Here is a 14783-nt window from a genome sequence, read left to right on the forward strand (position 1 = left end):
TAGTTGTTAATTCCAGATGTTGTGAATGGACTTGGGGGAATGTTTTTTCCAGGTGTACAGCTTTCCATTATTGAAATTTGGGACCTTGGAATTGACCATGATTTCTACTTTACATTCCTGTATCCTGTTGCTTATTTTTCCCAAGAATCACTGGGCTCTATCTGTAGTGATACTTGTCTATTTGACAGCAGCTGGAAGAGAGGCAGTGACACAACTGGACAGCTATGGACAAGTGAGGTGGAGGGTGGCAGGAAACAACATAACTGGAGGGAAAGGGGTAGAAGGGTTTCATTTCCCATTGGAAGTAGAAAAACAATTGAGTTCAGATAGCTGGGCATTTTTGGTCTGACAGTGTGGCAGGAAAATGGCATCATGGCATCATAAATCAATAATGTGGCTTCATCAAAAAATTCTATCCTTTCTTCAGTGCAGTTGTCCAGATGCCTTGCAAAAAAACAGTGCTACAAGAAGAGGACAAAGACAACTAAAGGAGCATGTGGAAAAAAAACCAACAAACTGTTAAATGCTGTAGCTAATAAATTGAAGGAAGTGGGATATAGACATCAAATAATGAATGGTGTAGAGTTAATAAATTAAGCACTCTTCACTCTCTCATAAAAGAAGACTAATGATACAGCTAAAGAAATAGAAATGCAGATGCTTAAGTTATTTTACAGTCAGATCTCTAGTTTGTTTTACCGGTGAAATACTTTAGGTTGAACATAATTCATCAGCTGTGAGTGTTTGTGGTAAAATTTGTTAACATACTGCTGTGGGGCTGTTTTATGCAGGAAATTTTAGAGCCTGAAGCCAAAACATGTTTGTTCAATAAGTGAAGTGTGGTTTCTCCTCCTACCTGCTTGTGAAGGTAATTTTTAAAGAGTAAATCAACAAGAAGTAGAAGAAATACATGTGATCAGTAACAGTTAATGATGAGTAAGCATAATGCTCGTTATAATGGATAGTGATTGTGTTCAATTCATGAATTGAAGTAAGCCAAAGTTTTCCCTACAAATCCTGTGGTGGACAAAGGCTGTTAACTATCGCATTCAGGAAAACTGTGGTTGAATCAGGCACACTTTGGAAACAAGAAAGTACTAAGTCCATTTATTGATTACATACCCTAAAGGAACATACCTTTAGAAACACCATTTTGTTATTTATACGGTGATACTGTTTCCTTGTGGCGTAAGATTGAATGAAGTGATTGACAGATTTGAGTTGTGTTCTTTGGCCTCCTACGATGCTACAGGCTTTGAATTAACATTTGTTTTATCAGCCGTAATTAAGTTCATTTTTCAGACTTTTTGTGCTGAGATGAAGCGTAGAGTTTTTTTGCTGGGATATCTGTGCTCATTTGGGGCACAAGGTAAAATTAGCAGCAGATTTTTTAGAATTACACATAACTGAACGAATGAATATAACTTTGTAACACAGGGCTGTGGAGTGACTGAGAGAAGAAGCTGAGCTTTTGTGCGGTGAACAAAGCATTGCTGTATATAAATAAGAAAGCAGAGGAATAGATTTTCCCCTACGTTTTCACACAAAAACTAACAGGCTGGTAATATAAGCATTAATAGCAATTCTTCTAAAAATAGCTTGTGTACATCTGTGGAAGAAAATCAGTGTGCGAAAGTCAGAAAACGTGCAAGGAGGAAAAAGGCTTGGGGAACATTTTTAGGAGATTTAATGTTTATGCAACTTTTAGAGGTAAATAGTTGTAATAGCAAAATAAAAATACTTTGCAGTTTTGAAGCACTGTTCCACCAATTTTCTCTGAACTTATCCAGTAAAATGTATTTTTCTGCTCCAGAATTACTACTCTTAAGTTCAAGAAACAACAGTGATTGCCATGCCTTCACTAAAGCCCTACAAAGAAAGTTTCTGGCACATAGTTCATGAGCAATACTATTCAAAGCATATACCACGGAGCTCTGTGGTTCACATAATTGACTGAAAATTTCACTTTCTTGATTCTCATATTTATTCTTTCTATATTAGTGGCAAAGAGGAAAAGTTTTTATTAAATTTAGTCCAGTTTCCTAGCCTGATGAGAGAGAAAATTATTTAGTAACTGGATGACGCCTTCCCATCTTGCACCTTTGTCTTTCAGCTCTCAGAGCCAATCATGAGTTTGGTGGAGTCCTTTGGTTTTTCCTGTATTTGCATGAAATTATCAGTGGAGTTCTGAAGGACTGGCAGTTGGCTGACTTGTTCATTTTGTCATCTCAACGTAGTGTGTGGGGACATGATGTAGTGGTGGACTTGGTAGTGCTAGGCTGGTGGTTGGCTTTTTGATATTAACAGTCTTTTCCAACTGAACTGATTCTATGATTCTGTGCTCTGGGATTACCTCTCTGAAAATGACTGATAACCAAAAGCACTAATATATTGAGAGTTGAAAATACTGTAGGTTATTCTTTTCAAAGTTTCAAATTAGCAATAACTAATCAGTTTGATTTCTAGTAACTATCTGCAAAATCCCAAAAAACGTAGTTGTGAACGGGAGGTTGAAGTTCATCTTCCCTGAACGTCCCTACTTCCCAGCTCCCATTTCTGACATTGTGCTTCAAGTCAGCTTTGTTGTACTGAGGAGAGCAGGGAAGGACTTCCTCTAGAGATTCGTGGCACAGGTTTTTTGCTTAATTAACCATAGAGAAGGCTGGCTGAGTGACAGACAGAGCCTTCTTCAGTCCCCAAGTGAATGGTGTTAATTTCCTGCAAAATACTGGGAAACATATTCCCATCAGTGTGTCCGAACAGCTCTTATTGATGCTAATGAGAGCTGGGTGCTTGTATCAAAGGGGAAATTGCTATTTGTGTGCTAGGGTTGTATGCTAAATCAATAAACAGTGGAATAAAACAGTGGAATCGTTCCACTGGTTCTTTTCTGGTGCTTCATCTTTCAGCAGCTTCATTGTTTTTTTTCCTGTTGCTATAGCTATCCTAAGCCAAATTTTCCTGAGCAAACCACAGAATAATCTAGTATCAGTTTTGTCAGTTTGCCACATTGAATGTTTTAAAGCTGGGATTTCTGGGAAAATAGCTGAGAATTTTGGCAGGCCAGACAGGTTCTTCTCAGCTTGAACTCAAAGGTAACGGTGAATTTATTTCATGTGGACAGCTGTTTTTCTGAAAGCTTCCTCGCACGATATAGAAGTGACTGCAGCCCCCTAATACAACATCAGAAACTTCTGCTACCATCCAAGACGCTTAGAAGAATCACGTTTACAGTTCTAATTGATGGCCGCTGTTTTGACAGGCACACAGATTTCTCCTCCCAATGGTCTCACGCAGTTGGCCTCCAGCAGACCTTACCATTAGCAGAATTCTACTGAAAAGAATATACAAGCTAATAATAAATCTGTAGGGAAGGATGTTAACCGCAAACAACTATGTCTAATTAGTAATGTACAATAGCCAAGGCCTTCCAAGGGAAGGAAAGTATTATTTATCAGTAGGACTGATTTTGACAGTTTAAAAATGCAAAAATATCTATTATTTATTACACCAAAACACATATCTCAAAATGTAGTATATGCAACTCCGCTCTTCTTTTCTTTAGGCGTTGTTTTGAAAGTTACTGCTTTGTAAAAAATGTCAGCTATCATTTAGGCTGCAGGGCTGGAATTTTTGCTGCTTAAACCTTAAGTTCATTGTGTAATCGAAAAACAAGTCTTCTAGGGTTTTCTGTTTGCCTTTTCTGCCTCCCTTTTCAGTTCAACGTCTGTATCTCTTCCCCATACAAGCCTCCCTTTGAAAAAGGCTTTGAGTCTTTTCACTGTGTCCTACTCTGGTTCAGCATTTCTCAAGTCCTCTGAGCACTGCAGAGCTCAAATGTAGCCTAATGCATCCTGCTGAGAAAGTGCTCAGGCTGTTTTTGGCAGCTCAGCTACTGTAACGATCTCTGCATCTCTACTGCATGTCGCTGCACAGCATCTTGGAGGCAGGAGTGCTGTTTGCCAAGATGTGTTCGTTTCATGGAGCCTTCAGCAGAAATCTCCAGGTATTTCTGGAGTGTTTCTGGGGGTATTTCTGTGGCAGTGCAGCATGAAAATGGAGTAAGGAGTGGGGGAGAGAGTGAGGGAGTTTGAAGAGAAAAAGAGGATTGGGGAAATAGCAGAGGGGAAAAAAAAGCACCTTAAACTGATAGAAAAACAAGGCAGCTTTTCTGTAATTACAGCTCTTAGGTGATTAGTAGAGAAAGAGAATAGGTCCTCTTAACCTTAGCAAATCATTTTTACCCTTTATGCCTCAGTTTCTTAATTTGTAAGATGGGTATTATAATACGTGCTTAACGCGAATGGTTGTTAAAGTGGGGGCTGCATTCCCGTTGGGATGGAGCTTTCATGAAGGCTGAGGTGTTGTCTCACTCTAAACACAGAGAAGTCCTCCGTGTTACTGCCGAAGTGCTGTGTTTTCCTGGAGAGCTTGTTGGAACCTGCAATGAGCAGTTTCATTTCATGAAAGTCCAATAAGCCCCAGCAAATCCCCCCTGTGGCACATAAGGAGAGGGAAGTATGCAGTATGGTTGAGAAGGTGAGTGCTGCTGTTGTGAGATAATTAGCAAGTCTGACACTTGGTAGTATCATGGCTCTGAGTGCTAGCGGGGCAGGTTTTAGTTTTGTTTTGCAAATGTCGTGTATTTAATTTGCCTCTTGCATTTTGTATCTGCAGTTCTGAGAATGTCACAGTGTCCAACGGCCTGGGAAACAATTTTGTAGAGTGAGTGCAGATTCTCTCCTAATGCCTCAGCGGCTGAATACTAAGAAATGCAGCAAATATCATGAGTTGTGGTAGAAGAAAATGAAAATTTCTTCACCTTGTAAGCACATACATACTGTGCATGCATGTGTAGCTGATACATTAGTGAAGTCTGGGGCTCTATCATTACTAGTAGGGAAAAGAGGTACAGAGCAGACGAGGAAATAGCATGAAGCAGAAAAGGGGAAAAAGAAAAAAAAAAAAAGCTTTCTTTTGCTCACTTCAGTTGGTCTTTTCCCTGTCCCATTTCCAAGTGTTTCTCAGTTACCCGCTGTGGCTGGAGGGGCTGGTGTGACACTGAGGGATGTTGGCTCTCACTGGACTCTGCAGAATTTCCACACGCACATCTGAGAAAACCACAAAGTCAGCAAGGAGTCCCAAAGGGGCAGCTGGCAGCGCCTGCAGACTGCACAGGGAATCTCTGTCTCCTACTTTCTGTCTTATTGACTGAACCTCAAAGGAATAGGTTCAGTCAGAAACTGCATTTATCTTTTTCCTGCATGACAGAGGATAACAAATTCCTGGAAAAAATTAATAGCTAACCTAACTGCCTGCTTCTTTTTCTTTTTTCTTCAGTGTGGAGATGAGAAAATGGGAATTAAGAAAGCAAAGTGAAGAGAGAAGACCTTAATACCCTGAGGTTTTTCTCTTCTCTTTGAGCACAGAGTCACCAACCCAAGGCATGGGTGTGATTATTCTGTTCTCCTTCTGTTGGCATTTGTGGACTCCCTATAGAGTTAGCTGTGTTTCTGTGCACTCTTTGGGAGAGAACTAGAATTTGTTTCAGAATACGTTACTTTCCTGTAGGGTAGAACAAAGAGGAGGAAATGTCTAATGCTATATGAAAGCAGGGAAAAATAAGAATATATGGGAATAACATCTTACTTGAGGAGAGGGCAATTACACTGTCTGGTGGACAAGCAGGTAGGTCTTGGTGCATTGTAAATCAACTTTTCCTTTTTATGGTCAAGCTGTAAATCATAGCTGTGTTATGTTACCGTACATATTTATTTCCTCATGTATGTGATAAAGGATGCAGTGTTCTTGTATTTGCCATCAGATGACTGAAGCATCATTCCATGGACACAAAGGGAAAGCTGTCACTCAATGGAGTGAGTTTCCCTGTCAGACAATATTAACTGAATAATGAACACTATCTCCAACACTCAGGCTACTTTAGCATGTTTTCTAAAAACAAGTCTCTTGAAATATTTAAGATGAGCACTCAGGCTACCTTCTGTTGCCTGTATTTGCATAGGGGCTGATGAGTTACTCTGTGCTGTTGGTTCTGTAGATGAACCTTTGTGGTTGTGCAGCAGCCACTCCTAACTCAAGTGGCTCAAATCATAGCATACTATCATGTTCCACTCTTTTTAGATGGATAGAGCCTTCACTGGTAAGGATTTCCTAATGCCTATTTACCAGAAGGAGTTATTATAACTTATTGTGGTGGCACCTACATAAATTAAGGGAAAGTTTCTCATTTAAAAAATGAAGATATAGGTCTTAAAAGTTTAGAGAAGATGATAGGTAAAGAAAAATTGGAGGGTTTATTTAGGTTGCCTGCCTTTACTCTGTACTTCGTAGGTAGAACAATAATCTTTTGCATTTCATATGGCAAATTTCCAGTCATTTATCTGATACTGAGACAGGTGTTTGGGACAGTAATACTGCCAATGAAGATTTTCTTTTATTATTGTCAACATGGTTGGTTGTACTGAGGGACGTGGTTTAGTGGGAAATATTGGTGATAGATGGACAGTTGGTCTGGATGACCTTAGAGGTCTTTTTCAGCTTCGGTGATTCTATGATTATTTCGCTGTGAGGGTTTACAGCAAATGGTTTCTTCGGGTTTGGTGCTGGGAATTCTTTCAGTAGCCCTAAAGTCTGTAAACAATATGCTAATCCAAGCATTAATACAAATGTGGTTAGCTGCCCTTTTTTCAGCTTTCTTTGCGAGTTATGTAATAAGTATAGCATGCAGGGATATGTATTAAAGGCAGTTCCATATTGTAGCAGAGTTCATTGCAAGATTATTTTTCTCTTAGCAAAATTTAGTGGGAAAAATGATTGCACTGTTGATTTATTTTGAATGAACTCCTGGAAGGCTTGCTAAGTATGCCATGTGGAAAGCTCCATGAAATGCTGAGGGTTAATATTCTCTGCTATTAATTTCAAATTCCAGATAAATACGGTTTCAGCTTTGATCCTATCTGCACTAATTCTTTGTCACTGTACTAATTAATTCAGCATGCTGGAGAAGAGATGCTAATTTGGGCATCAAAGAAATAAACGGGTTGGAGGAGGAGGTTGTGTTTAATGAGAATTGTTAAAAAGATCACTGTTACTCCCATTAGACTGGATCTGGAAGCTCAGTCATTTTAGTCTAGCCTCCAGCAGCTTGATACTGTAAATGTTTAAAAAAAGAAAAAAGAAAAAAAAAGCCACTTAGTTTAATGTTGACATAACAAAACAGGAGCAACAAAATATTAGCATGTGGGCAAGGAGGAGGTCTTGCTGCAGTAGGTCTTTTGCTGGGGTATCCCATTGTTGCTGTGGCTGAAGACACCATGGAGGGTATGGGATGAAGCCAGTGGCAGTGGGACAAGGAGAAGAGGTGCACACCTGTCCCTCTGACAGAGGTTTCCCTCAGGGAGGTGCTGCCATCTTCTTGGACAGTGGTACAGGTTTGAACAGCGTTGCCCAGCCCTTGCCATGCTTGCTCCGTTCTTGGAATCACAGCCTTTACCCAAACGTACTCTCATCTCTCTGTATTTGTTTCAGCTGTTGCAAAGCTCTCAGTCCTACCAGTGTAATACGCAACTGCATGCTTCTGTCCAATAAGTAAACATTTAATAATAAACCTTTTAGGTATTTAGAGAGCCACTACAAACGTAAAAGATGTATTTCATTAATGCTGCTATTAACATAAATGTAAAATGAGCCTGGTCTGTAATCACAAACGAGTCTGACTCACTAAGGATCTTTATAGCAATGTTTAATACTCTGTAAAAGTGTATGTATGAAAGAGATTAATCAAAGTACAGCACTGCTTCTAGAGCTTTTCTTCTGCTGTAAAGCAGAATGATAAAATAACTTAAAACACACGGCAGTAGTGGCAGTTAATAAGCTTTTTATAGTCCCTGTGTGGACCTGAAAATCATACCTTATTAGTATCTTTATCTTTCTTGCTCACTCATTCATTCTTACTCATATTTAAATTTAATTTTAGGGGTTATTTCTAGTCTTTCGTAAGGGAGCTCCTTTAATAATCGCATTTTTCCCCATTTGCTGTGAAGTGACTAGGAGCCAGAGCTTTGTTACATGTGCTTTACAGATCAGTCCGTTTTTTTACAGATCATTTCTGGACATGTCAAGAGTTTGACATTGTTAGGCTGTGTATCTTGCTTGACTGTGTCATATGCCCTCTGCCCTCTGGAATTATTTCTCTGCAGAAGCTTGCAATTCCATTATGTACCATGTTAGCTGCAGTGACACCTACTGATCTAAGGCAACTGAATTAACTTAGAAATCCAAGTTGCTGACTTTAGTCTACAAGCTGCTTAGGGTTCTACCCAACAGATGTTTCTCCTGCTTAGAAGTCCAGGATTTCATAGACCTGCCTGCTCTTTAATCCTTGAAGCAAACATCAATACGTTTGAGATCTGGAAGCTCCCAGCTCCACATGGAAATGAAGTGTTGCCATGACCACAGCTTTAGGTCTTGCATGTAAGACGTTTATCCCAAATATAACAGAGCAGGCCTACAGAAGGCTTGTTTTAACTTTTATCCACTGGAATAGGAATAAAAGCCCTGAATCGAAGCATACATTAGCCTTTATACTGTAGCCAATTCAATGGTAATAAATACTGCGAGATGATGATGTACTTGGTATTCAGAGACTTCATTCATTTAATGTTTCTGAGGGGAAAATGTTAGTTATTTGCAGAACACCCATACTCTTCTTGGAAATTCAAAGAAATAGGATAATCCCTCACTGTGCTATAGTTTGTTCTCAGCTGTTGCATATGGGCTTTTCCCATAAGGATGTATCATCACTCTGAGATCTGATCACTTAAAGAAAATTCCTTTATACTTTCGTTTACACGACCGTGCTCTGAGCAGTTGGAATATTAGTTTTCTCAACTGGAAAGTATGCTTGGGCCATTAGGCTTTCACTTCTTTCACAGTACTTCCCAGGCATTTACAGTGGGTAATCAGAGAACTGGGACAGTCTTTCAAGCAAACTGGAAAGTAACAGATGTATTTCTTTTTGGTCATTGCAATTACAAGTGGATTCATTTGGCGTAAATTGGTTATAGATAGATGTAGAATGGGAGGGTGCAACCGATCCATTTGTTTCACGTCTTCCAAATGTATTTCACCATTTACACATAAGATTTTAAGAGTAACAATTCTGACAATAAAGACAATTCTGCTGTGTTGAGCATAGCAAACCAGACCTTTTAAAAATTTATGTGCCATATATCTTTTCATTAATGTTTTTATGCTTCTGTCAATAGTATTACTATAAAAGGCATATTTTACCAGAATCCAATTATTTGTTGCCTGGAGAACTGGAAACTTAAAGTCCTAAAGCCATTCAGTTCTCATAGAATTTTAATATGAATTTGATTAATTCCATAGTATAATTTTGACAATAGATTTTATCCTGTCCTTGTTAAAATCAGTAGTGGGCCTCTCACTGATTTCAGTGAGAACAGGATTAAACCCAGTTGGGCAGCAAGTACACTTTTTGCTCTGGGTGTTTTGTTTTGTTTTGTTTTGTTTTTTGTCCTATAAGCACTAGAGAACCATTAAGCCTATAGTGCAGAAAACCAAGCAAAATTACAATCAGTGGAAGTTAATTTTATCATCAGAAGCCCATGGCAATTAGAACACATTGGTAACCAGACCATAAATTTTAGGACAGAATGCATAAATTCAGGCAGAGATTATATTTTTTGTGTCTGTGTGGCTTAATGCTTTCTGCTCTATATTGCTTTTCTTTAGTGTTAAATGTTTGCTCCTCTTATTCTTTAATGTTTGTGCAAGATCTTTGTTGAAAAACATATTACAGTAATAATAAAAAGCAGTGGATTTTTACGATGTAGCAACATGAAAAGAAGCCAAAAATGTGAACATTTCTTTAGCCTAGAGCTGTATGTTGCATACTTAGTGTAACAGGTAAAAATTGTAAGTCTTCACAAATCCCATGTGAAGTCAAAAATAGGAAAAAAATAACAAAATGCCAAAACGAAACAACAACACCAAAAAACTACACACCTTAAGACACAAATCAGGGTTTTTTCCATCAAGACCAGCTCACTACTTCTGATTTACAATTAAAGTGGAATTTGCCAATTTATGAGAGAGCAGCTCTACCAGCAGACAGACAGCACTATTTTTGCAGAGAGTTGTCATGTTAGCAGTTATTACAATCAAGATTTTTACTTTGTCTTATTTAAAATGTATTTATTTCCTTTGTAAGGAAGAAATAATAGATGGACTTGAAAGGGAAGCATGTTGAACTTTTATTTTTGTTTCATTTCTCCTGAGTATGCAACATATTCAACTCCAACTCCCTGCAGCAATATGGTATGCCTAAGAATAATGTTTTCAGAATCAATACATGCAGTCAAATATAAGACTCCACACAACTATAATTGAAACAGTGGGAGAAAGGTAATCAGACTGAATATATACTAAGGACGAGAGTTGGATTATGACCAAGTTGCTTTTCTTGAGAAAACTGCCATGAGACCTTCCCGGCGTACACTAGCACTCAAAGGCAGGGTGCTTTGAGCCATTTGTTGTTCGGCTGGCTGCTGTCATCGTTCCCTTTGTAACCAAGTTCTCATTGTGTGGAAGACTTGCTGCAGAGTCCATGTGAGCTTCATTTGCTCATAAGCTCATAATTATTAAGTTCAATAAATGTTGGGATTATAAACGTATAAGCCCAGTTATTTGCAAGATTTCTGCTTTGGTCAGAGGAGAAACCTGAAGTCAGTGGTTTGCAACTGACTTATATGCATAATAGTTCTGCTCTTCCACTTGAGGCAACTTAGGATGACATGGAGAAAATGTGGAAAGGAAAAATGACCAAGGCAATAGTGCAGAAGAGTTTGTAATTTTCAGTTAGAGTAATTAGTTTGCAATATGATACATTTCATAAAGAAGTAGTTACCTTTTTGTACGTTACTGGCGTTGATTTACATGAAAGAACACATTGATTTGCATGGGAAGACAGTGGTCATTTATTTACCTACTGAGTGGCGAATTACAAATTGGAGAAGAGGAAGGGAAGCTTTTACACTTTTTGACGCATAATTCACGAGCATATCTGGCATATCTGACCTTTCAGCATTCTGCCTACCTCTATCAGAAATGAAATGTGGCTCTCCAGTTTAGTCACCTTTTATGAACTGCATAACGCAGGCTGATATGTTATGCATATCTCTACAGCGTGTAAAACAGTGGGACCCTGGAACTGATTGGGGTCTCTGGAGGAGTTTCACAGCATAAATATTAAATGATAGTATGTTACCAGGCAGAAATTAAAACCCAGGAGTATTTTTGAAAGAGCTCATATGAACTGTCTCATTTTGTAGTTTCAGAACATGGCAAGATTTCGTTCTTTCTGATTGCAAGCTTATTTAAACAAAGAACAAATCTTTAAATTAAGAGCAGATATGATTTAAGAGACAGTAGATACTGATAAAAGCAGGACATGCGGTCTAGTCTGGGTTGCAGTACTGTAGTCTTTGCAGATTACTTCTTCAAGAGCTGTGGTGTGGTAAGAAGAACCTTCAGCTACCTTAAAATGTGCACTGATGATAGTCCAGCCCCTACTACAATGCTTTGCATTTCAGGTTTGTTGGGCTTTACTACTTTCTCTTTCAAACAGCATCTTTAAACATTTCAGAGACCAAATCAATGTGTAACTAGACCTACCTAATGTACATAGCCTATTTAAAATTGGTAACTTCTTTTGCAGCATGGGATCTGGGATTGACCAAGATAAAAGCTCTTAGTGTCATGATTGCCTAAAATTTCTGTGTTTTATGTTAGATAAGTACTGTTTTTTCTTCTGGTAATTACTTCCTCCTGACTCCTTCCTTGATATTTTAAACAGATTTGGAAAGAAAAAAGAAGATAAAAGTGGGAAAGCAGATCAGAAGGGGAATCCAAAGCATGACATACTTAAAGAAGAGGATCTAGAGAAAATGAAAGATGAACGTGAAAGGTGAGTAAATGATCACAGCATCTTATTTCATCAGAAGAAAAACTTCAAAGCAAGGACTGCCTGAAGTAAATGGTCAGACAGGCAGCCTGACCAGAGAAGTCCTAGACTTGGAGACAGGTCCTGGCAGTAGACGGTGTTAGGCTGTTCTCCTGGCTGAGTTAGGGCTGCTGTATTATGGGAGCCTGCCTTCCTGCTCTAACTCCTCTGCACTTCACTGTGTAACTGCTATTCAGAACTTAACTTCTGCTAAGCTAGTCAAGATGAGTTCCTTCTTTTTTCTGTATTTCTCTAAACCAAGAACCTCCCACTTTCTTCCCCGGCAGCCTCTGCTGTGTTTCCCAGTACACCAGACCTTTTAGCTTCAGCCAGCTGTACCACTAGATGGTAGTTTTTGTACTTAAGTATGTTCGTGTCAACACAAGAGTTTGCTGATTAGCCTTGTGTTGCAAAAGTATCTAGTCAGCAAATGCTGAGTAGGCAGACAACAGGAAGAAAGCGTGTCTAAATAGTTAAAGTCAGTCTTGCAGACACCCTGCTGCTGACTCTTCAAGCAACCAAGGAATGGGAAAGGATATGCTGGACAAGACAAGAAGCTGAGGTTCATAGGCATCACTTGGCCACCAGTAATGAGGTGCAGTAAATCTGAAGTAAGGTTCCGTTGCTGAAATACAGGAACTACTGATGTGAATAAGACCAGTTCTCTGTCTTGTTCATAAAAAGTTCCCTTTTAAAGCTCAATTTTACCAGTTTTGTTACCTTTCCAGTCAGAGAATGTGTAATTTTCTCCTCCTGCAGATCTGTCTGTGTCTGGGATAGTTTGTAAGTGCTCACAAGGCTTGCTAAGACTTGCAGACACGCAGGTGCCCTTCATAACATGCCAGTGAGGGTCATTGCTCCCCTCTGATGACTGCTGTCACAAAAGTTAAAGAGCCCATGCTTGCTGGCTTTAAACGGGTTTTTGCAGTTGCTGTAAAACTCTTGAAGCTGTAGTATTATGTGTTGTCAATGCATAGGGAAAGCTATCAGAGGTGTCTTTGAATGCTGGAGAATCCTCACTGGAGAATCCTGTTCCTAGGAGATGAGCAGATGTAGTTCATTTTGAGAGGCAAAATCTTTTCTCACAGTACAGATGAGCACACTGCCCAGCCTTTGTGGTGTTGGCCAGTGCCCAGGGAAAAGATATCCTGCTTTCATTTGAGTCATGCAGTGCATGGTCAGCTGTGTGAGTGGATTGATAGCTAATGGATTTAAAAAGAAAAAATAAATCTAAGCCCCAACCGTTGAAGTCTGCTGCTAAGATTTGTTCTATTCATTTTAAAGGGTAATAAGGTATCCAGTTGCTACAGTGCTTCTACTGTATATGCTTAGCCAGTGTTTTAAGTATTTGCTTCATCTAAGCTAAGTAATGTCAGAAGTAACTTTGTACCATTTCTTTTTAAATTTCTATATTGCTTCCTATTTGCTAGATTGATGAGTGCCTTTATTTTAAACTGCTGACTCCCAGTTTGGCTACTGGCAATTTGAGAGGTATGTGTCCTTCATTTTAAAGAAGCCAGTGTCTTTTATTAGGATCCTGGCAAGCTAAGAAGCATGTATCCCATCTGTTAAAGGGCCAGTGTCATTTAGTAAAATGTTGGCAGGCTGCAAGGAATGAACCCTTCTGTCTAGAGGTCTAACGTTCCAATTGGACATGAGATAATTGTTCTTAATATTTCTTCAGCATTCTGTGGAGTTTTTTTAAATTACAGTCGTTGATTGACAGTAACTTGGTAAGACTACATTAGAAACTGGCAGCTGAGTGTCTTCATCATTCTGGTTTCTCTAGTAATGATTTCAGCTTTGACCTGGAAGATTTTACGACTGAAATGGAGAACAGCAGGTGTGTTGAGAAGTGGATGAACCAAGATGATATTTTTAACCCACTTATTTGACTCTCCTTCCATAATGCACAAAAATAGAGATATACCCTATTTTCTATCAGGTAATATAACTTTCATATGGTTTGGGGATTAAAAATTTTAAAAATTAATAAAATAAAATGAAGAGGAGTGTTGGAAATTTCTTTACATTGGCCCCAGAGCTAGGCAACATGTGCTATAAAACTAAGCAAGTTGCTTCAACTCTCTAAATGAAATAAGCATAGTTGTATTATATAGATGCCCACATAAAAGTGTTTATGAACTGAGTCTTGAACCCTTCTTGAATTATTTGTGAGGCATGGGAAGCTATCTTTGCTAGAAGGAAGTTACATAAGGTAGTCAGTTCTCATATATGGGTAAGAATGAGCAGGGAAGTGATCGTCCCTCTGTACTCAAGCCTGGAGGGGTGAGGCCAAACCTCGAGCACTGTGTTCAGTTTTCGGCCTCTCACTGTAAGAAAGATACTGAGGCCCTGGAGCTTGTTCAAAGAAGGACAGCAAAGCTGGTGAGGGGTTTGGAGCACAGGCCTTATGAGGAGCGGCTGAGGGGGCTGGGGCTGTTCAGTCTGGAAAAGAGGAGGCTGGGGAGACCTTATCACTCACTACAGCAACCTGAAAGGAGGTTGTGGTGAGGTGGGGATTGGCCACTTCTTCCAAGTAACTAGCAGTAGGATGTGAGGGAATGGCCTCAAGTTGCATCAGGGAAGATTCATGTTGGACATTGGGGAATACTTCCCCGAGGACTTGGTCAGGTGCTGGAACGGGCTGCCCAGAAGAGTGGTGCAGTCACTGAGTGGAGTGTTCAGGAAACGTGGATGTTGTACTGAGGGACATGGTTTAGTGGGAAATATTGGT

At 39.3% G+C, this 14783-nt stretch overlaps 1 protein-coding gene across 1 annotated transcript in view; it reads left to right on the plus strand.

The window, feature by feature from the left end:
* Positions 1-14783, plus strand: part of PARD3B (par-3 family cell polarity regulator beta) — a gene marked incomplete at both ends in the record, with an annotated part of 368067 nt that overhangs the window by 265744 nt on the left and 87540 nt on the right. The window contains one exon of the mRNA XM_079539163.1: positions 11900-12010. Within this exon, the coding sequence (XP_079395289.1) occupies positions 11900-12010 (111 nt within the window). The remainder of the gene's footprint in view (positions 1-11899; positions 12011-14783) is intronic.

The sequence above is a fragment of the Tetrao urogallus genome (assembly GCF_951394365.1).
Source record: "Tetrao urogallus genome assembly, chromosome: 8".
NCBI lineage: Eukaryota > Metazoa > Chordata > Aves > Galliformes > Phasianidae > Tetrao > Tetrao urogallus.